A 21,016-nucleotide genomic window follows, 5' to 3' on the forward strand; every position below is an offset into this window, starting at 1 on the left:
CCAAAGAAGAAAAAGGCCACAATGCAACCCCAGCTTACCTGAGGCCATAAATAGATCTGGGGCAACAGTCTTGGGCCCAGGTGGTCACTCGGTCATGGTCCTGGGAGCCAGGAGAAAGGAGATGAAGGGACTAGGGTGGTGCTAAACTGCAAGGACCATGCTAGCTTTTGCATGGGGTACTTCCTGAAGCTATATTGTCTCTCTCCAAGATGGGACTAGACTCTACGCAGAGGCCTCTAGAAAACATTCACACTAGGAGTGGGGACTTTGTCCAGGCCAGTGGTGGGGGAGGAAGTCCTGATCCTGGCTTCTTTATCCCAAGCAGCCTGAATTCCTAATTAGTCAAAAGCGGCCTCTAAATGGTTCTTGGGGGTAGAGATAGAAGGAATAGGGGCTCAGGTCCAGAGAGGGATGGGTAAAGATAATCAACTCTGAGGCTACAAACATTAAAACAAAGGCAATCTAGTCTTTTTCTGGGGAAGAGGTTCAAAAACTACCCTTTCAGTTTTCGTGGGACAGATTTTGGGAAAATATTGTAGACTTTGATGCCAAGATAACTGAGATATTCGGGAAGGTGGCTGTCAAAGAAGTGTAGTAGTTCTAGAAAACTAACTGCAGGAAACCAGGTCTTAGGTCCAAAGCAGTGAAGGATGGTGGGCGTAGATGTATGTAATGAAGAGTTCTCCTGGGGCAATGGTGGCTGGACAGAGGGATGTGGTGGGGCAAGGTGGGAGGGTGAGTGGGTGGTCAGGGTCTGGTCACTTGGGACTGAACAGCCAGCCCAGCAGAACCACGCCAGCCACAGTCATGCCCATCAGGAAATAATAGTTGAAACTCTCCTGGCGCATCCGGCTATTCACTGCCACATTATTCACATGGCGTTCCACAAAAGTGTCCCAGCCGCCGTGGTCCTGGATCCAAGTATCTAGGTGATCATTCAGGTAAGTGGTCATCCAACTTGCGATCTGACACACCAACACCTTCATCTCCTTGTCTATGCTTTCCAAGCACAGTGCTCCTCCAAAGAAGAAAAAGGCCACAATGCGACCCCAGCTTACCTCATCCCGGAAGAGTTCGTCCACTACCTGTTCAAAAGTGTGATGTGCTGTCTCCGGGGTGAGGCGGAGCTCTGCTGTCAGGTCATGGAATGCCTGCCGGTACCGCCCTTCAAAGTTGTCGCCTGCCTCCCTCATCGCTTGCTTCACTGCTACCATGGGGACCACGTCGGGGGCATCCAAACTCCTGTTATGGCCAGCGGCTCCACTCACCATGGGACTGTCCCCCTGATGCCGGGATGGGTTGCCGCTGGTGGCATTGCTGGGCCCCTCTTCTGATTCAGCCCTTTCTGGGGCTTGAACGCGGTTCTCTTCCTCACGGCTAAACTGGCTCCAGCGGTATCCTTTCTGGGAAAGCTTGTAGGACAGAAAGTCCATCACTAGTTCCAGGTTCCTCTGAGACATTTTTAAAATAGAGGTGGGCTCAACCAGTCCAGTGTCCAAAACACGCGCTCACCCACTGAATCTGGTCTCTGCTTAATGATTCGCTTCTAAGATGAAAAGTCAAGATAATGTTCCATAGACGTCCCCTCTGGGGCCGCTGCCGACTGGAGGAGCGTGAGATCTGCCGCGGGTCGCCTAAGCACGTGGAGGAAGGCCGCGCTCAGGGCCCCTCACGCCGGTGGCGGGCCTGAGTCGCCCGACTCCCGCTACGGAGCGTGAGCGGGGTCGCTTCCCAGCAAGGAGCCTCAGCCTGCAGCTCCGCCGGAGAGGATGGCCCGCTCTTGGTTGAACGCCGTCCAGGCCCTAACTCCTCCACAGCGCCCGCTGAAGGATCTGGGTGAGCACCTGTGCTCACATCCTGCACTTATACAGCGTGCCCTCTCCAAGATGGAGGAGGCACGCAAGGTCGCCAGGTCGCCAGGTCTCCGTCGAATGGCAATTCTGAATCTACTTTGTGTGTGTTATAGGCTGGAACAAACTAATTAAGAAGTGGATCAGTGGTTGAGTGTCCCAGGATTCCATCTCCAGTGCCAGGAAAAAAAAAAAAAAAAAGGGCTGGGGATGTGGCTCAAGCGGTAGCGCGCTCGCCTGGCATGCGGGCGGCCCAGGTTCCATCCTAGGCACCACATACAAACGAGGATGTTGTGTCCGCCGAAAACTAAAAACAAAACAAAACAAAACAAACAAACAAACAAAAAAACCCTTACAGAAAAAGAAGGCTTGTGGATAACTTCTTTTTTGAACTACAAATTCAAGTAAATGTGTGTGTGTGTGTGTGTGTGGTGTGTGTTCAGGCACGGGAAAGGGTATGGTTCCAATGAGATCTTGAAAATGAAAGTCTTTTATAAACTATAATTTACCACATAAAAATGCTTGATTTTATTCAGGGCTTTAATGTGTATTTCTTGGATGAGTATTACTCAAATTTTGTAATTTTGTAAACTGAAAAATTTGATTGACCAACATAGCATTTCCAAATTAGAAAATTAATAAAGAAAATTTTCTTATTATGCCATTTCATAAAAGGAAGGAATTTTAATAGAAAAAGTTGCGGAAGAATAAAAAATCAGTCCTTCCCAACCTTACTCTAATTTGCATTTCTACACCACATGGTTCTTACCATTCTCATTTTGTCACATACTGGCCCCAAACAATCAATGGTTCTAGCAACAGAATTTGGGAATTCTTATCTTAGACTAAAATGTGCAAAGTGCTAATTTCCTGAACTACTCATATCCCACGTTGCCTTCTCCTCTAGTCTACCATATACTTGGCATCCAATAATTTTTTTTGGTTAAATGAGTCAGTGAATGCATGGTAAACACATGTTTCTTTTTGAGCCCAATGAAAAATTGAGCCTGATTCTTTTATAGTTACTTAAAGCTGGTGGTATGGGAGGCAGAACATGAGCCAGGTTACTGTTACATTTGGGTACAGAGAGGAGAGCCAAGAATCTATTTTTCATCTCCCCTTTCCCATATTCTCTGCGTACTATATACTGATTGTATGTAAGCCAAGGGTGTTCTTAAAGTAACAGAAACTTGCTGGTCCTCAGGTCCAGAGGGTTTTAGTTTATTCTGCAGGCAGCAAAGGTAGTGGTACAAAATGTGGTCTCTTTCAAGCACTACTTGACAAATTCACAGAAGGGTTGATGTCCTTCCTCTGTTGAGGCTCAGGAGGGATGGAGTTGGAGCAGACACTCTTTGCCACACACATACACTTTGTATCACCTTGTTCATCTTTATATGAAATCCTTTGCTGAAGGGTTGGGATAATTTCAAAAAGAACTTACCACAGAAGGAGGGGTACAAGAGTTAAGTTTTAGCGGAATTGGACTTTCCCTGTATCAGATGTCTCCACCTGGGACTTGGTTTTCAGCCTCTCCATCCTCACAAGCTTCAAGTATGTAGGTCCAGCAACTGCAGCTTTTCTTGCATGAGAGGAGACCTGGATTAGAATAATGCTCTTGGGCTCAGCTCTGGTGGGCAAGGTGGGAGTGCATAGGAATGTATACTTGCTGTTCATTGCTGTGTGTGTGTGTGTGTGTGTGTGTGTGTGTGTGTGTGAGAGAGAGAGAGAGAGAGAGAGAGAGAGAGAGAGTATATGGGTGTCTGTGTGTTGGGGATCTGAGGACTGGGTAGTGCATGCCGATCCCTTGAATGTGGGTTAATGTATCTTCAAATTTGAGTGCAGTCTTCCTATAGTAAAACTAATGAAACAGTTTTTTTTTTATTAGCTGGCTTAATAAATCAGCACATTTTTCAAAGACAGACATTAATTTTTCTTGGATAAGTCTTAGTGAAAACTGGAATTGCTATTTGCCCTACTAACATAGTTCTGATTCTGCCTTTAGAAACAATAGTCCTCATCCTTATACTGAGATGCCTTTGTTTCTTTCCACCTTTGCCCCTTGGGAAAACAGTAGCACCAAAAAAGACCTTTCACCACTGCTCTCTGCCTCCTCCTGCCCCAGACACCAATCTTTACAAAAGTATCTAGAGTCAAAGTCTTTCCCTTTTACTAAAAGGGTATAGGGAGGGCTGCCAGTTGCATTTTCCAGGCGTGGCAGTATTAAGAATGGGAGAAATAGTCTAATCTAGAAATAGTTCTCACCTCCTTCCTGGTTTGCAATGATTTGTCTTAAGAATAAAGTGGGGAAAGCCTGTCAATCACAATCTGATTTCTAAACATAGGCAGTAGTACCAGGAGTTTAAGCAAAACCTTTTTTTTAAATGGATTATTGATGATATAAGTGTTGAAATTAAGACAACTGAGATGCAATTAGGATTGATTTTCTTAGCTTTCTCCATGGTGCCCCACATCAGGATAGACACTCCAGAAGACATTCCCAGCACTGGCTTGGAGGTTGAAGCTAAGACAGAACTTTCAGTCTCTCTCCTAAGGTTACCAGATTCTTGCTTCTATATATGAACTGTCTTTACTTCCAAATTTGAGCCACCAAATATGAAACATTGCCTCACCTGGCAATGCTGAGAATATAAAATGTTTTAGGGAAAACATACTTTAAATATGAATATTTACTAAATAGTTTAGTTATTCATTTGGTTTTTATGGGCAGAGTTACAATTGAATATATATAAATGTTGAACTATATACATACATACATGCATATTCATTCCAGGTTATTTAACTTTTCAATTTTTAAGTGCTCCATTTAAGTACATACTTATTGACTGGCAAATATTTTGGCTTTTCCATATATTTCATTGATTTCAAAATAGCTGTTGAATTTTAAATAGTACATTAAAAATTATGTCCAACAGAGATATGAAAATTGTTGCTTTGTTATTCACATATAAATAAGAGATGAATATATGAAATGTCTTAGCAATGAAAGTACTATCTTTATCTCTCAAAGGCACAACTACTAAAACATATTTTTCTTTCTTAATATTTTGTAGCTCCATTAGGGCTAGTGGAAGTTCTAAACAACCTTGAGCAATTTGGAACAGTTCTTTTAAAAAACACTGTTTATCTTTCATAAAATAAACACTCCAAAAGGTCTACTATTTGTATCCTTAAGCCAATGCATTCTGGAAAGAACTATGTCATGAAATCCATTATCTCTAATTTCAGAAAGTAAGCATTGATATTTTAAAAGAAGATATTTTTCTAAAATTTCTAAAATTCATCGAAAACATTTTAAATTAATACATAGCATTTATCATGTGAGTAGCATTATAAACCACAAGATTTACTGTTAATCTGTTTTATGATTAAACTAGTAATTCTCAAGCTCATGTTATATAAACATGCCCTTGAGAGAAAGAAAATTACTGAGGATATCCGGAATTGATATATATCACTTTTATATCATTGAAGTTATTATGATAGTTTATATATTCTTATGGTTAAAATACGCACATAGAAACATGTATATTTGCATTAAACACAAACAAAATTATAAAAGTAGTTTGATTAAAATTAGTAATGCTATGCTAACTGATTATCAATCAGTTAGTCAAGCTGGAGTGAAATCTTGGCATTGAAGGGCATATGTTGAGGTTAATTGTTAGAAAGATTTAGTCATCTTTTTATTTCCTTTAAAAAAATTTTTTTTTTTTAAAGAGAGCGAGAGAGAGAGAATTCTTTTAATGTTTATTTTAGTTTTCGGCGGACACAACATCTTTGTTTGTATGTGGTGCTGAGGCTCGAACCCGGGCATCACGCATGCCAGGCGAGCGCGCTACCGCTTAAGCCATATCCCCAGCCCCCTTTAAAAAATTTTTGAGCATAGTAGATTATCATCTGAATCATTGTTATTTCTATAGATGGTTTTATTTATTTAGATTTTTTAAATGACTACAATTGGCAGGCTAATCTTTTTAAATTTTTTTTTTTTTTTTTTTTTTTTTTAGTTGTAGTTGGACACAATACATTTATTCCATTCGTTTATTTTTATGTGGTGCTGAGGATCCAACCCAGGGGCCCGCGCATGCAAGGTGAGCGCTCTATGGCCCAGCCACAATCCCAGCCTCCCTGGCAGGCTAATTATTTTAATTGTTCATCCCCACCCCTCTAGCCCCCAAAAGAGTGAAAATCTAACTGAAAAACCCTCACTGTATATTTACTTTTACACACACTGCTTGTATGCTAGGGCAAGTTGGTAGATCAGAAGACATAATCAAAGCAACACTTCTAGTTGTGACACCAATTGAGCACTGGCTGGATAGGCTGGGCAGGTTCTTTTGACTCATGTGTGCCTTTTGAATAATCTATCCTGTGGAAACTCCTGTCCTACCACAACTCTCTATTCCAACTACTGTGAAATCTTAGTTTACTAGCAAAATAAATTAGTATCTGTCATATTTAACTCCAACGAAACTTTTTCATATTCAAGTTCTCCTGGATGTACTCAATTAAACAGTGATTAATTTTTCTACACTATCGTCTTTTCACAATATCAAACCAAATCTTTATTTACTAAATATCTTTCTCTGTTTCTTTTCTTGCAGTTCTAGAGGTTGAACCAGGGCCACGCATGCTAAACAAGCACTCTCCACTGAGCTAAACCTCTGGTTCTACTTATTAAATACCTTAAGAAACTAAAGGCTTATTCATGAGAATATCTCATAATTACAAATTATGACTGCAAGAGAAAAATTGAATTTCATCTTTTTAACTGTTGGAGGAAATTTTGAATTGAGAATTGTATTTTCCAAATCCAAATTGGTGATGGTAGTGCAGGGTGATGGTTGACATTTTTAACTTCACAATCTACAAATTTAAAACAGGTGAGGATAATCTTCTAGACAAACTTATTAATACATTGCAAGACAAATCATGTCATTTCAGATGATCACATGACACTAATAAGTGTCACATGAAATGGCTTGCACTGAAGCCATACGGAATTGTTTGGAAACAACCTTTCAACTGAAACAGGACAGCTTGTTATTAAACCTTTAAAGTTTACCATAAAAAATAGAAAGAAAAATGGAAAGAAAAAAAATGGAAATTATAATATAATGAAGGAGCCCCAGAGATTCCATTTGTTGGAGAAGTCCTAGATTCAGTCATATAAATGAAATTACTTTGAAAACTATAATATGCTCTACAATTGTCAATAGCATTATTATTAGGAAACAAATATAACTGGAAAAGTCTGGCTTTAGTATGTGATAAATAAAATTAGATTATGTTTCACTGAAGACTGAAAATTCCCTCAGTGAAGGCCATTTATTAGAGTTTGTAGAAAAAGTGCTCCTATTGTTCTACTGGAGAAGGCACAAAACAATCCAATCTCTTCATAAATATACTTGGGGGAAGACTGACCTTGGTTCTAAAAATTACTTGTGTGGCCTAGGTATGAGTGTGGATTGGGGGAAGAGGTGGTGTTAAGTAGGAGAGGAAAGGAGCCCATCCCTGAGAAAGAGGCTGGAGCACTTGATTTGGGGCCCATTGCCTGGGGCTTCTAGTGGGCGAGTAGCCTAGAAAAGAGAACAATAGGTGAGAAGCCCTCAGCATTGATTCTGAAGTGTTTAATAGAGTAAGGTAGATTCACTTTTTCATTCTTTGACTTCCATTTTCTGAAATGTTAAGATCATTTTCTAATGGAGGAACTTTGGGCAAAGGGGAGGAAGGGTGGGGAGGGTGTACGGGGGCAGGAAAGATGGTGGAATGAGATGGATATCAGTACCCTAGGTACATGTATGACTGCGCATATGGTGTGACACTACATCATGTACAACCAGAATAATGAAAAGTTGTACTGCAATTATGTACAATAATCAAAATGCATTCTGTTGTCATATATACCTAATTAAAATAAATAAATTAATAAAAAGATCATTTTCTAGTGGTGAATGCTAACTATTAGACATGATTATCAATCAGTTAGTCAAGCTGGAGTGAAATCTTGGCATCACAGCAGGATCATATTTACACCTACTTCAGTTTCCAAAAATCAGCCAACTGAGAGAAAATATTTTGATCAGGAATTTCAGTGGGAAAGCCAAAATCTAGAGTGAAAACACATCTTCTGTGGAGAATTACATCAGAAGGCATATGAGAGCCCATCTGGAATTAGAGATAAAAATTAAAGAGTTCAATTTAGTTCAGCAGACAGCTACACAATGCCTGTTCTGTGCCAGGGCCTGGGGTAGAGGCAGGGAGGCAGGAGAGCAAAAATGGGTGAGGATAATCTTGGTTTCAAGCAGCTCACAGTCTAAAAACTAATCTCATATTAAAAATGAAACACTTGAGTAATAACCCAAATAGAGAACAAATACTGTTTCTAGGATCTTACTGGAATGATCAGTAATTCACCTTAGAAGTTCTCATTTATCAGGTTTTATGGATAGTATCCTGAAAAATATCATCAGTTATAAAGCATAAAGTACAATTGTATCTGAGGATAGTTCCTTGATTACTTAGATTTGTGTGTGTGCATGTTGCTGTCGATTGAACCCTGCACCTTTTACACGTTAGGCAAGTGCTCTACTACTAAGACACCAACAGCCACTTAGGTTCTTTTCTTAAGCTCTCATTCTTCAAATCAATCCCTTTAAACATAAATAAGATGACTCTAGGTGGACGGGTCTTGCACAGTGGATTTCAATTTAGTTTAAATTTATTTACTTTTTTTTTTTTTAAAGAGAGAGTGAGAGAGGGAGAAAGAATTTTAATATTTATTTTTTAGTTATCGGCGGACACAACATCTTTGTATGTGGTGCTGAGGATCGAACCCGGGCCGCATGCATGCCAGGCAAGCGCGCTACCGCCTGAGCCACATCCCAGCCCTAGTTTAAATTTAAATAGGAGAAGAATAGTAAGGGACATTCTATCAAATTGTTAGGCACCAAATGGATTTTGTGCTTACTAGAAATATTTCTTATAATCTTTCCATGCTCTGAGCTGGCATGAATAATTGGTACTGTAATAAAATAAACTGCCAGAAAGTTAATCTGGCACAGAGCAATGAAATGCCTCATGCTATGGTGCATGTGGCAATTATCTATAAATGATAAGTAGTGCTCATAAATACAAGTATTTAAAATTATTTCTCCATGGCTAAATCAAGGTCACCATTTTTTTTTATTGCATTCTTTTTTAGTTTCCAATGTCAAAGCAAAGATATTGGATTAAACTTCATGTGATTTTTATATAATTTTCTTCTTCTGCCCCAGGCCCAGTCTTAGGATTCTGTGCTCAGTTTCATACTATCCTACCCTAAATGAGAAGACTTGTTAGTATATTCGATTGCTTCCTATCACCAACTTCCAGATGCATCTGGGATGCTGAGAAGCTCGAGGTAGGACAAACTGCTTGGGAGGTTCAGGTGACCTCCTATCAGATCATTAAAACAAGGGGTAAATTTCACTGGCAAGTGAGGGTAAGCAATTTAGGTGAGGGAGGTGACTCTCAGTGAAACAAACCTTTGAATCTTGGCAACTGAGAGGCTCAGAGACAAGGAAGATAGGGAAGAAGGAGGATCTGTATCATTAGGGACAGGTCCCATCACAGCCCATGGACAAAAGTGCCAGGGGACCTTATGAGTATAAAGTTTGCTTCTTAGGAAGCCTCCTTATGCAGCCTTCAGGAGTCCATGCTTTGAGATCTCAGTTCCTATTACAATATTGGAAAATCCATGGCCGTAATAACCATTATCTTGAATTTGCTCACTTCTGACCTGCAGTATATGTCCCCGAACAATATATTATTTTACTTTTGTTTTTAAACCTTTATATAAATGCTGAATTGTACCAATTGTGGTCCAACAAGAGATAGATGGCACTCTCAAAACAGGCTAATTCAAGGATGGTTTTTGCAGAGATTATTTACAAAGGCACAGAAGCAGGGAACCACAGTAATCAATGGTGCATCAAAAAGGGCTTACTAGAAGTAAACGTCATTGTCTCTTGGCCTGCATGATAGAGGGGATCTGTTACCAGACTGAAAGTGAGATGGTCATTTGGGTCAGCCATCTTGAGAGGAGCAATGACAGGCTGAGGGACACAGGCAGCCTTATTGGGAGGCAGCTATAGAAATAAGTACACTGAACTCATTTCCTTCTCTTCCCCATCTCCTTGTGGGGCGCCTAACTGACTAAACCTAATGTTAAGCAGCACGGAAAGCCATTAAGATATTCTATTCAAGATTGGATCAGAGAATAGGAAAGAGGACTAGAGTACTTTTAGGTGAGGAGTGGAAAATGGAAAACACCCAGTACATACATATTTTCTCTCACAATTTGCTTTTTAAAAATGTTTTCATCTATGTTAATATGCTCACTTAATTGTAGTTCATTCCTTTTCACTATTTGGTTTTTAAAACATTCCACTGTGTGAATAGGCTATAATTTATTTACCCATTTTTTTCTGATGGATAGTTTTCAGTGTTTTGCTCTTTTGATGTTGCCATGAATATTCTTGTTAATGTTTTGATATCTATGGACAAAAATTTCTCTGGAGGATGTACAGTATTTACAATAGAATTGCTGTACATGCATAAAGAGTTGTATACCTTCAAATTTATCATGTGATATCAAATTATTTTTTCGAAGTAGTTCTATCAGTTAATACTTCTACCTGCAGCATATGAGTCCCCGTCAACAATTCATATATTGAAACTTAGTTTTTTGTCCCTCTTGTGAGGGTACAGTGCTATTCCACTGTGATTTTTTAAAAAATATTTTCTTAATTATACATGGACACAATATCTTTATCATGTTTATTTTTATATGGTGCTGAGGATCGAACCTAGTGCCTCACACGTGTGAGGCAAGCGCTCTGCCACTGAACCACAACCCCAGCTCTTCCACTGTGACTTTAACTTGAATTTCCCTAATTGCTGGTGTGATTGAACATATTCCCACATTTTTATTGGTCATTTTTGTTTCTCTGTTGTAAAATTCCTATTAAAGCTCCCCATTGTATTTTTAAACTTTTTTTTTCCCATTTTGATTGTGTTCTCATACTAATCCCGTGATAGTTATATCCTTTTCCATTTTGTGGATCATTAAAAATGTATCTATATATATTTAAAACTTATATTATTAATTTTAATGTAGTTAAAATTATCAATCTCTTTTTAATTTGGACTTTTAAAAAACATGATCAAAATATGCATAACACAAAATTTACTACTTTACTCATTTCTAAGTTTATAGTGGCATTAAATACATTTAAATTATCATGCAGCCATCATTACTATCCATCTGAGTACTGTTTGTCCTTTTTCTTAAATTTTATTTTACGTGAGGTTTTTGCTATGTTGCCGAGGCTGGCCTCCAACTCCTAAGCCCAAGCCATCCTCCTGCCTCAGTCTCCAAGTAGCTGAGACTACAGGTGAGTGTTTGACCCTTAAAGTCTTGTTTCAGAAATTCTTTGCTGTATCAAGATGTAAAGACCATCTATAGATTTATTCTAAATTCTTAATATTTTGCCTTTCACATGTAAGGCTTTAATTTTCTGGAATTTATTTTTTGTGTAGCGGATAAAGTCCACCTCCACATTGATAGCCAGTCATTCCAGCATCATTTAGAATTGTCTATCTTTTTTACATGGATTTCTACAGTGGATCTGTCATATACTAGGCTTCTTCATGGTTGTGGGGCCATTTCTGGGTTCTCTGTTCTGTTTCCATTGATTTGTTTATTCCTGTGCCAGGAAAAAATGCTATGGAATTATAATAAGCCTTCCATCTACCTGAGTGCTATTCTTTTGAAGATACACATGAATAAATCTTAATTTTTCTGGTCTCTGCTTTATGGTTACATTCTTAGTTGATCCTTCCTGGGCACTCTTTCTAAAATTTCAATGCTTCCTCCAAAAACTTTACAGCCTCCTTCTCTGGCTGATTATTTCTGCTTAGCAGTTATTTTCTTACATAATTATGTGTATTTTATCTTGTTTATTGTTTCTCTTTTTCCCTAGAATATAAGGTTTATGAGGACAGGAATTTTTGGTTCTTTCATCACTTTTTTTTTTATCTCCAAAATCAAAAACATTGTCTGGGACTTAGTTGGTGTTAATTAACATTTCTGGAACAAATCAAATAATGTGGATATATGGAAGTGTAGTACTCCCTCCCACACAAGAGTATGGTTTCTCTTTAGCTTTCCTGCTTATTGCTTTAAGATTAATAAAGCAAAACGAGAAAGAATGAGATAAATACTCTCTTTAACTTTTTTTTTTCCTAGCCAACTCCCAGAGTTAGGCCGTGAAGTGGGGAGGGTGATGGGACCAGAGGTTTGCATTAGCTTTTATGGGTCCACTCTTCTGCTAGAAGAACTTCCTCTTCCTCTGCTTTCCATGGCAAGCAGGGCTGGCCAGACCTAGAGTTCAGAGCTTGCTCACTTAGTAAAAGAAATTTACCACACCCCTGTTTTTTAGGACAACACACCCTGCACCAGGGAAGAATGAACACTCACTCTGATTTACCAACCATGGCAACTAATATCTTAACTGTGTAACACATTATGGGACAGAAGTCCTGGGGATCTGGAGTCACCTAAGGGTGAATGCCCTGTGGGCCAGTCTGTCCATAGCTGGTGTTACCCAGGACAGGCATTGAATTACTCAGTGATGATTCATGGAAATTCTGCCAGAAAAGGTACTCTGTGCTTTATTATAGGCTAAAATAGGGAGCCAAGTCATTCTGGAAGGAATGTGTATGAAATTTTCAGATGAGGACTTGAAGTTTTTTAGGATGGAGTCACATTTGATTCAAACCATCTGTTTAATGTGAAGTTGAATCTAGCAGGTTTTTTTTCATACATCTCTCACAGTGTTTATCAATTCCATTTCATAAATATTTGTTGAAGGCCCATGGAGTGCCAGGAACACGGGTTACAAAAACAAATGCCACAGTCATTCCTGTTTTTGAAATAATTAAGGTTCAGTGGAAGAAAAATTCTATTTATATGTTTTCTTACTTTTGATTGTGAGGTCAGTGTCTGTAATTTACAAGAATCTTGGTTTCCAGGGCTGAGCATTGTATCAACCCATTTTTGATTTTGAAATGAATACATGAAAGTGCTAACAGTGATTTATTGGAAATAGCTACTGAAATGTCTAACATTATTTTGCATTATTGCTGCTGCAATATATAGATTCATATTGAAATTGCCCCTGGATACAGAAAACACTCTTCAGTCAGATAGTGCCCAAAACTTTGGCATTGGAAAATAATAAAGATTTTGGAATAGTTGACAGACTTTGGCTTTATTTTGTTCCCTGAGATTTAAAATAAGTTAATATAATGGAAAGGCAGCTATTATGTGACATGGTAAAAAGTTTGTAATGTTAAATATGAACACATTTTCCAGTTCTTTTTGTATTGGTCATAAAAATGACATTAGTTACTTCATCTTTTAATTTGGAAGATATTGTGGTATGCACTTTAAGGCTCAAAAAGATAAACAAAAGGACCTTCCAGAAAAAGGCTTAAAATCAAGTAGTGCTAGTATTTGTAACCAATTGCACACAGTGATCATAAACTTTTTGAGACAGTATACAAACTTGGTGTGTAGGTGCATTTTTCTGAAGGAGATAAGTTGTCAAATTTTCGAGTCGCTCATGTTTCCAAAAGATTCAGACCTTCTGTGGTAGAGGGATAATATAATGAGAAAAAAATGACATCGTATGGGAATCATAAGAGTCTTGGGAGCTTAACTGAGCAACACAGGTGGCCACATTGAACATTTTAATTGTGAAAGCTTTCCTGCTTTTGCTGGGGAAAATTTCTTTGGTGCCAATGAAAATGTTTATTTTTCCTACTTTATTATTACTTTGTTCTTTTTCTTTCCCATTTTCCAGTTTGAATCTTGAGTTTTTCTTTAAAATTGACATAAGTTCTTTGTATCCTGATAGTCTGATAGTATTAACATTTTTGAGGACTACACAATAGTTTGTGACCTTTTGAGATGAATGATTTTATTTTTTTAAATAATTTTTTAAAAATTGCTTTATATCTTTATTTTATTTTTATGTGGTGCTGAGGATAGAACCCAAGGCCTCCAATGTGCTAGAGGAGTGCTCTACTGCTGAGCCACAACTCCAGCCCCTGATTTTATGTTTTTATGGTTAAATCTTTAGATTTTTTTCTTAGATTCCTTCTCTATCCACAGATCAGATACTCCTCATAAATGTTCTTATGGTTTGTGCCTCAGATTGTATTTTTTTTTTTTCAGGAAGTTCATATATGTTCTAAGGTGTCTTTGGACCAGGTGATGTTTATTATTAAGTCTTATACAAAAAGGAAGGGAACTTCTGCTGCCACATTAGTGGAATTAGAACAGTGAGATGGTTTGCACAGTGGTGCCTGGATATAGTCCTGTTCTTCAGTTTATCTGTAAAATGGGGTAACAATAGAACCCACCTTAAGTGATTTTAAGAATAAAAATCATTATGTAAAGCACTTACAACAGGTCCTGGCATAAAGGAAATCCACAGTTTAGTCTATGCTGCGTAGGTGTTTTGAATTTTGATATTGTATCAATATACTTTGCATAGCTAACAACTTTTTCAAAGGGTTCTTCACCTCCAGTGTCTACTTTACCAGAGCCGCCCCGCGCCAAAAGTAAGGGAAACACGCCTCCTAGGGGCCAAACTCGAAGTTAACTGCCAGTTCTTGAAAACCCTGGACAACCGTCGGAGACCCAATGTGGCTCTAATGCGCCCCTTGAGTCTCTGTTCCCAAACTTGGAAAATAAAGGACTCACCCACTTGCTCCCCATCGCTTCCACTTTTTTTGAACCTACATTCCCTCCAAGGCTGATCTGTTCTATTTCCTGCAGATTTCTGCGAATAAGAGCTTATCCACTCATTCTAGTCCGTTCTACAGACATTACTGGGAAGTGTTGTGAGGAGCGTCCTATGAACGTGGAGCCTACCCCTAGGTGGGGTTTGTAGCCCCAAGGAGATAAAATACGCATCCTATGTAGATGGGCAAACTAACAATTACTTTCAGCTTCTGTTTTCTCATTGCAAACTCGGGGTACAGGATCGCTGAAAGATTAGACAAGGGGAAAAGTGCCCCTAGTGAGCCAGGAGCAAAGGGGAGCTCACGGTCTGTCCTTTCTCCATTCCTACCCAAGATAAAGAGCGATGAATGCCATCCCTGCAGTTAAAATGCCACGTATCCCTCAATTAATGGGATCGGTGTCAGTGTCTACCAATGAAGTTATAATCTTCTGCGTGGACACTTTTGCTGCAAGCAATATTATCGGATCCCAGTTTCAACTATCAAAATCTACAAACTGCACATACCGGGGTATCATTTTAAAACTTGGGTGGGAGGAACTCCCAAACACTGGTGTTCAAGAAATTTTAAGCTATCAAACAGGATGAGCAACCTGTCTCCCTCTGCTCCCTACTGAGCATGCGCGCGGCCCGAGCCGGGTGGGTGGGCCGTCGGGGGCGGGCCTTCTGCACCAGGGCCTTCCGCTTCCGGTCTCAAATGAAATCTCCCGCCACTCGGGAAAACTGCTGTCAGCATTTGTGTTTTCTCGCATTTGGGCATTTGCAGGTAAGAGAAACTCCCAGAATTGAGTTAACACGGAGAGCAGTCTTGTTTTTGAGGGTTGCAGGTCGAGGAAAAAAGGAGATCACTTTTCTGGCAGTGGGAGCAGAAGATTGACTTGGCGGGGCGGAGTATTGGGTTTTGGTTGTTTCGGGCGAGACGTGGTGCCCGAGGGGAATTGGGAAAATTAGGGGTGGGAACTTTTATAAGGCACCTGTGGATGCACCCTAAAAGGGTTTCCTAAAGACTGGATCCAAAAGACAGTTGTTCTGTTTTTCCAGGGTCATACGAAAGAAAGTTAGCAACACATAGTCCTTTTTGTCTCTGATCTAGCCAGAACCTACCGCCTTTCCCCGGATTTTAGGATTGCAGTCGATATACAACCTCATCTTAAGTCTTGGCGTCGCAGATATCTAAAGGCAGTGACACAAAGACCCACAGTGAGCAGGTAACATCACCGGACTTTAATTTTGCTTAAAGTTAGGACCAGCGCCTGCTGTCAGCTTTCGTTAGTGCATCTCCCCCCACCATCACAAAAATTATTACAGGTGTATATAGAAAATCTGGAAAATGCATCATACAGGGATCACCACTGTTAACATTTTGTGCCTGCCGTCAATTTCAGTATTTTTTTCTTGTTGCCATCATAGCCTTCAGTTTTACTTGCAGCCATCCACTGAAAACATATCTTTAATAGAGTTTGAAAACTTGGCTATCGATAGAGTTAAGTGTAAGTGCTATTTAAATTAGAATGTGTATATCATAAAGAGGGGTGAGATACTGACATTCATACTTAGAGGAACAGGGTAAGAAATGCTAATACTGAGAGGAGGGCACTCATTATCTGTTTGATGACTGTATATGTGGAATTGTTTTTTGATGTATTTTGTTTGTTGTTTTCTTTTCAGTTCCATTTTCCATTTTTATGTGCTTCTTTCCAAAGGTGATCCAAGATGCAGTTTACTGGAGGAAAGCGGAGGAAGCTGAGGTTGGCAGGTGACCAGAGGAATGCATGTTATCCTCATAGCCTTCAGTTTTACTTGCAGCCACCCACTGAAAACATATCTTTGAGAGAGTTTGAAAACTTGGCTATTGATAGAGTTAAATGTAAGTGCTATTTAAGTTAGAATGTGTATATCATAATTTGTGAGAATGATTGAAATTAATTTATCTCCCTCATTCATCAGTCTGTTCAACAAATATTTATTGAGGATTTGCATTGAGGGATTTGTATTTATTTATTTAAAAATGCATATTTGTTGACTACCTTTGTGTTCTAGGTGGCGGGAAGTTTGAAGTGAATACTGTAATTTGTATCTTTATTGAAGCTGAATTCTAAAACATGGATACCTAAAATTATAGTCATAAATCAGCATTTTTACTGCTTCAGGAAAAGTAAATAGTAGTGCTATTGAAGCATAGAAGTTGGAGTAACTGATTTAGTGTGATTAGAAAGTCTTCTTAGAGAAGTAGAAATATAATCTGGGCTTTGAAGGATGAGTAGAAGAAATGGAAGAGTTTTTCTCAACTGAGATACTACCTACACAAAGACTTGGAGGAGAGAATGTCACGTTTGAGGGGACAGTGACAAATATAGGGTGGATGGAGAAGTGTGGACAACCAAGAGCATATGTGCCATGCTGATGGTATGGTATTGTAGTGTAAGAGGAGTGTGACCACTGTACTGGGGCCTGCTTATCCTCTGTGTGTTGATGAAGAAAGGAATGAGTTAGACATGAACTGAAACAGAAATGTTAGTACTGTTCAGATTTGATGTTACACAATATCCTTGTGGAAAAATCAGAAAGAGGGTTGAAATACTGTCATTCATACTTAGAGGAACAGGGTGAGGAATGCTAATACTGAGAGGAGGGCACTCATTATCCTTTTTTTTTTTTAAAGAGAATTTTTTTAATATTTATTTTTCAGTTTTTGGTGGACACAACATCTTTATTTTATTTTATGTGGTGCTGAGGATCGAACCCAGCGCCCTGCGCATGTCAGGCAAGCGCGCTACCGCTTGAGCCACATCCCCAGCCCCTCATTATCCTTTTGATGAATGTGAGAGTCAAGGCAAGGGAGGAGAAGTTTTAGAAAGCTTAGTAATGTCAGATGATTTATAGGGATTGAGATGATGATAAATGTGTCCCTTGGGTTTGGCACTTAAAGAGTGAAATGATAAGGGCCTAAACTAAAGTAGTGACAATGGCAGTGATAGAAAGGGAAAGCTTTTAAGAGATAATAAGGAGATTTTTTTTTTTTTTCGTGCTGGTGATGGAACCAAGGGCCTTGTGCATGCAAAGCATGTGCTCCACTATTGAGCTATATCCTACCCCTAAATAAAGTGTTTTTGAGAGGATTCGGTGGTTTTCTGAATATGAGGAGTGAAGGAGCAGGTGTAGGGTAGCTGAAATTCCTGCTTGGATGATCTAGTGGATAGAAACTCTGCTAATGGAGCTGGGAATGGCAAGACGAGAAGCAAGAATAAGGGAAAGTTATAAAGGATACCATAATAAGGAGCTATCCATGGAACATGGGTTCAGGAGATAATTTACAAGATTTTCATTCTTGAATTAAAAAATGCCTCAAGAGAAGAATCCATGAAAGATTGATAAGGGACTTTAAGGATCTTTGAACAGTATGTGACATCTATTTTAGATGATTTGTTTGCATATGATGGTTCTGCTTCTTCATTGTTGTGTCTTCCCCTTCTCTGTTTAATCAGGAAAGAAAGGCCTGTTTTTTTTATTATGAGTCTTGCTGAGTAAATGAAGCAGACTGCCAAATGGCCAACACTCTGTGAAGAATGCAAATAGGGTGCTTGGTTTGTTTTCCATACCAACATAATTTCACATTCCTCAACAATAGTGGCTTAGTACAACAAGGATTATCCTTCATCCTTCTCTCTCCCCTGGTTGAGGTTCTCTGGTGTTAGACTTTGCTGTAGAACATGCATATTTTCTTCATGTAGATGGAGATAATTTCAAGCATATGTAGTTTATCTAATAAACTTGCAGAAAATCAAACTTATTTTTTCATGTTCTAAAAACAGGTAATTAGGAGGTTACTCTATAGTTTTTGTGTTGAATTTATTTTTTAAAAATTGTCTTACATTTTTACTTTTTTCTTTTTCTTTTTCAGTGCTAAAATCAGTTGAAAATCTTGGTGTGAGCTATGTGAAAGGAACTGAGCAATACCAGAGTAAATTGGAGGCTGAGATTCGAAAGCTCAAGTTTTCCTACAGAGTAAGTAGAAGAGGGAAAAAATTCTTTCAGTATGTTTGTTTTCATATTATTGTGTAAGTTGTGGGAAAGATCTTATATTAAGCACTGGCTTTTATAAAGTCTAATGTAGCATAGACCCTGCACAAAAGTACCTACCGTCTACTTGGGTAATTGACATGCAGTCCATATGCTTATGTCAGGATTTCTCAAGCTCAGGATTATCATCATTTTGGGCCTAATAGATCCTTGTTGAAGAAAATGTCCTATGCATTGCAGGATGCTCAGTAGCATGTCTGGCTTCTTCTCACTCACTCTATGTCTCCAGACATTGCCAAATGTATCTGTGTAATATAGATGATGAATGCAGTTGTTAGAAGTGGGCTTCAGGAACTTTAAGAGCACATATAATGATCCAGCTGAGATTGAGGAGGTTTGGGAAAGCTTTCCAGAGGAGGTGATGCTGGAACTGCATCCTGAAAGATGTGATAAGATATTTATTTTGGGAAGATGAGTGCCAATAGCAGATTGATAGGGTCATGTCCCTCAGGAGTGAAAACAGGAGACTGAAAATAATGAGAGTTGAATTAATGAGAAAAGAGGACTGATTGAAGAGATATTAAGAAGGTAGAGTTAAAAATTTTTTATAACTTATTATAGGGGAAAGCAGAGAGGAAAGTTAAGAATTACACCCACTCCCCTTCCCACATGGTACTAGAGATTGAATCCAGGGTCTGTGTGTGCTAGGCAAATGCTGTACCACTGAGCTACATTCCCACCCTTTTTAAATTTTACTTTGAGTCAGGGTTTTGCTAAGTTGCTGAGGCAGGCCTCAAACTCACAATCCTTTTGCTTCAGCCTCCAGAATAGCTGGGATTACAGGTATGTTTCACTGCATCTGGCTGATACCTAAGTTCTTAATTTGGACAATTAGGTGGATGGTGGTGATATTTTGAGATGTGGTATCCAAAAAGAAAAACAAGTTTTAGAATTAAGATGTTCAGTTTAGTGCTGGACATAACTTTGAGTTGCCTGTGGCAATGTCAAGTGGATAATTGGATATACAAATTTGAACTTAGAAGACGTCTTTAGTGGGAGTGCAGGTTTAGAGGAGGGTTGGAATCATGAGTAGGTGAGAACATCCTAGGGAGATAATTTAAGAGGAGAAGATGATGTAGGATAGTGAAGAATACCAATATTTAAGGGCAAGTGGAATTGGAGGAGTTTAGGGAGGAGACTGAGAAGGAGCTTTCTGAGAAGTAAGAGATGAATCTGGATAGTAGTGTAATAGAGGCCAAGGAATGCTGGAATTTCAACAATAGTTGTCATATTATAATGATAATATAGAAATAACAGCAGATATTTGTATTCTTACTATGTACCAGATTTTGTTCTAACTATATTTATGTTAACCCATATAGTCTAGTCAGTAGTCTTTTTGCGTAGGTACTATTGTTGTCCCTATTTTACATATGAGGAAACTGTGTTATTTACTGATGGGCTAACTAACTTGCCCAAGCCTATAGGATGGTAAGTGGTGGAGCCAAGATTCGGATCTGGACATTTTGTTTCTATGATGGTACTCTTAACCACAATAGTCTCAGAAGCTTACGATAGATCTTATAAAGGTGAGTTGTACAGTGTCCATTAGATTTAACAGTTGGATGGGCCCTCTTAGATAGGGGCAGAATCAGGATAGTGGCTGGAAGAGAAAGGTGAGAGGTGGAGAGTTAGGTATGAAATATGAACTCTTTTAAGATGCTTAGCCAAAAAAATAAGAGAGAAATAGGGCAGAACATAGATGTTTCATGGAAAAGAGAAGGTGCACACATATACACATGGGCACACATAATGGTGCATGTATATATACATTTATGTATATATATTTACACATATGACAGGAGATACTTAAACGTATTTATAAGTTGAAAAGAAAGATCTAGAATAGGAAGAATAGGAGGGGAGCTTGATACTTTAATAGAACATTAGATAAATGAAGGTCACCCTTCAGAGGCAAGAGCAAATGAGTCGCAGGATTTGGGTGTAGGGATTAGCTTTAGGTTCAGGGAAGGAGAGATGCTGTGTCCACAGAGATGTTAGGGAAGGTGACATAACATGTGGATGCAGAAACTTGGAGCTGAAGGAGTTTGCCTGATAGCCTGGTGAAGTCACCTGTTTAGAGAGAAAGGAAAGGTACTATGGTAGGGACCTTAAAGCAACTGGTGAAAATTGAAACATTTTTTCTAAGAAAGGAGGAAGGAGACAATTATGTGTCTAATTGTCACATGGCTGACAATATGTAATTGCTGC

The 21,016-nt window shown here is 38.9% G+C and overlaps 2 protein-coding genes across 7 annotated transcripts in view; one reads left to right on the plus strand and one right to left on the minus strand.

Annotated features, from left to right (window-relative positions):
* Window positions 1–21,016, plus strand: part of Prim2 (DNA primase subunit 2) — a 410,568-nt gene that overhangs the window by 120,639 nt on the left and 268,913 nt on the right. For 2 of the 6 annotated variants that reach the window (XM_048805584.1, XM_048805585.1), the window contains 2 exons: window positions 16,429–16,592; window positions 18,627–18,730. In XM_048805584.1, coding sequence (XP_048661541.1) covers window positions 16,439–16,592; window positions 18,627–18,730 — 258 coding nt within the window. In that variant the 5' untranslated portion in view covers window positions 16,429–16,438. Of the gene's footprint in view, window positions 1–15,356; window positions 15,492–15,766; window positions 15,934–16,428; window positions 16,593–18,626; window positions 18,731–21,016 lie in introns of those variants that run through there. The other 4 variants (XM_048805581.1, XM_048805582.1, XM_048805583.1 and 1 more) reach the window with 4 other exon arrangements.
* LOC107143681 (bcl-2-like protein 1) lies at window positions 759–1,519 on the minus strand. The gene has a single exon (XM_015487391.2). The coding sequence runs from the start codon at window positions 1,458–1,460 to the stop codon at window positions 759–761; it is 702 nt and encodes a 233-aa protein (XP_015342877.1). The 5' UTR covers window positions 1,461–1,519.

This window comes from Marmota marmota, unplaced genomic scaffold (assembly GCF_001458135.2).
Source record: "Marmota marmota marmota unplaced genomic scaffold, marMar, whole genome shotgun sequence".
NCBI classification, from domain to species: Eukaryota; Metazoa; Chordata; class Mammalia; order Rodentia; family Sciuridae; genus Marmota; species Marmota marmota.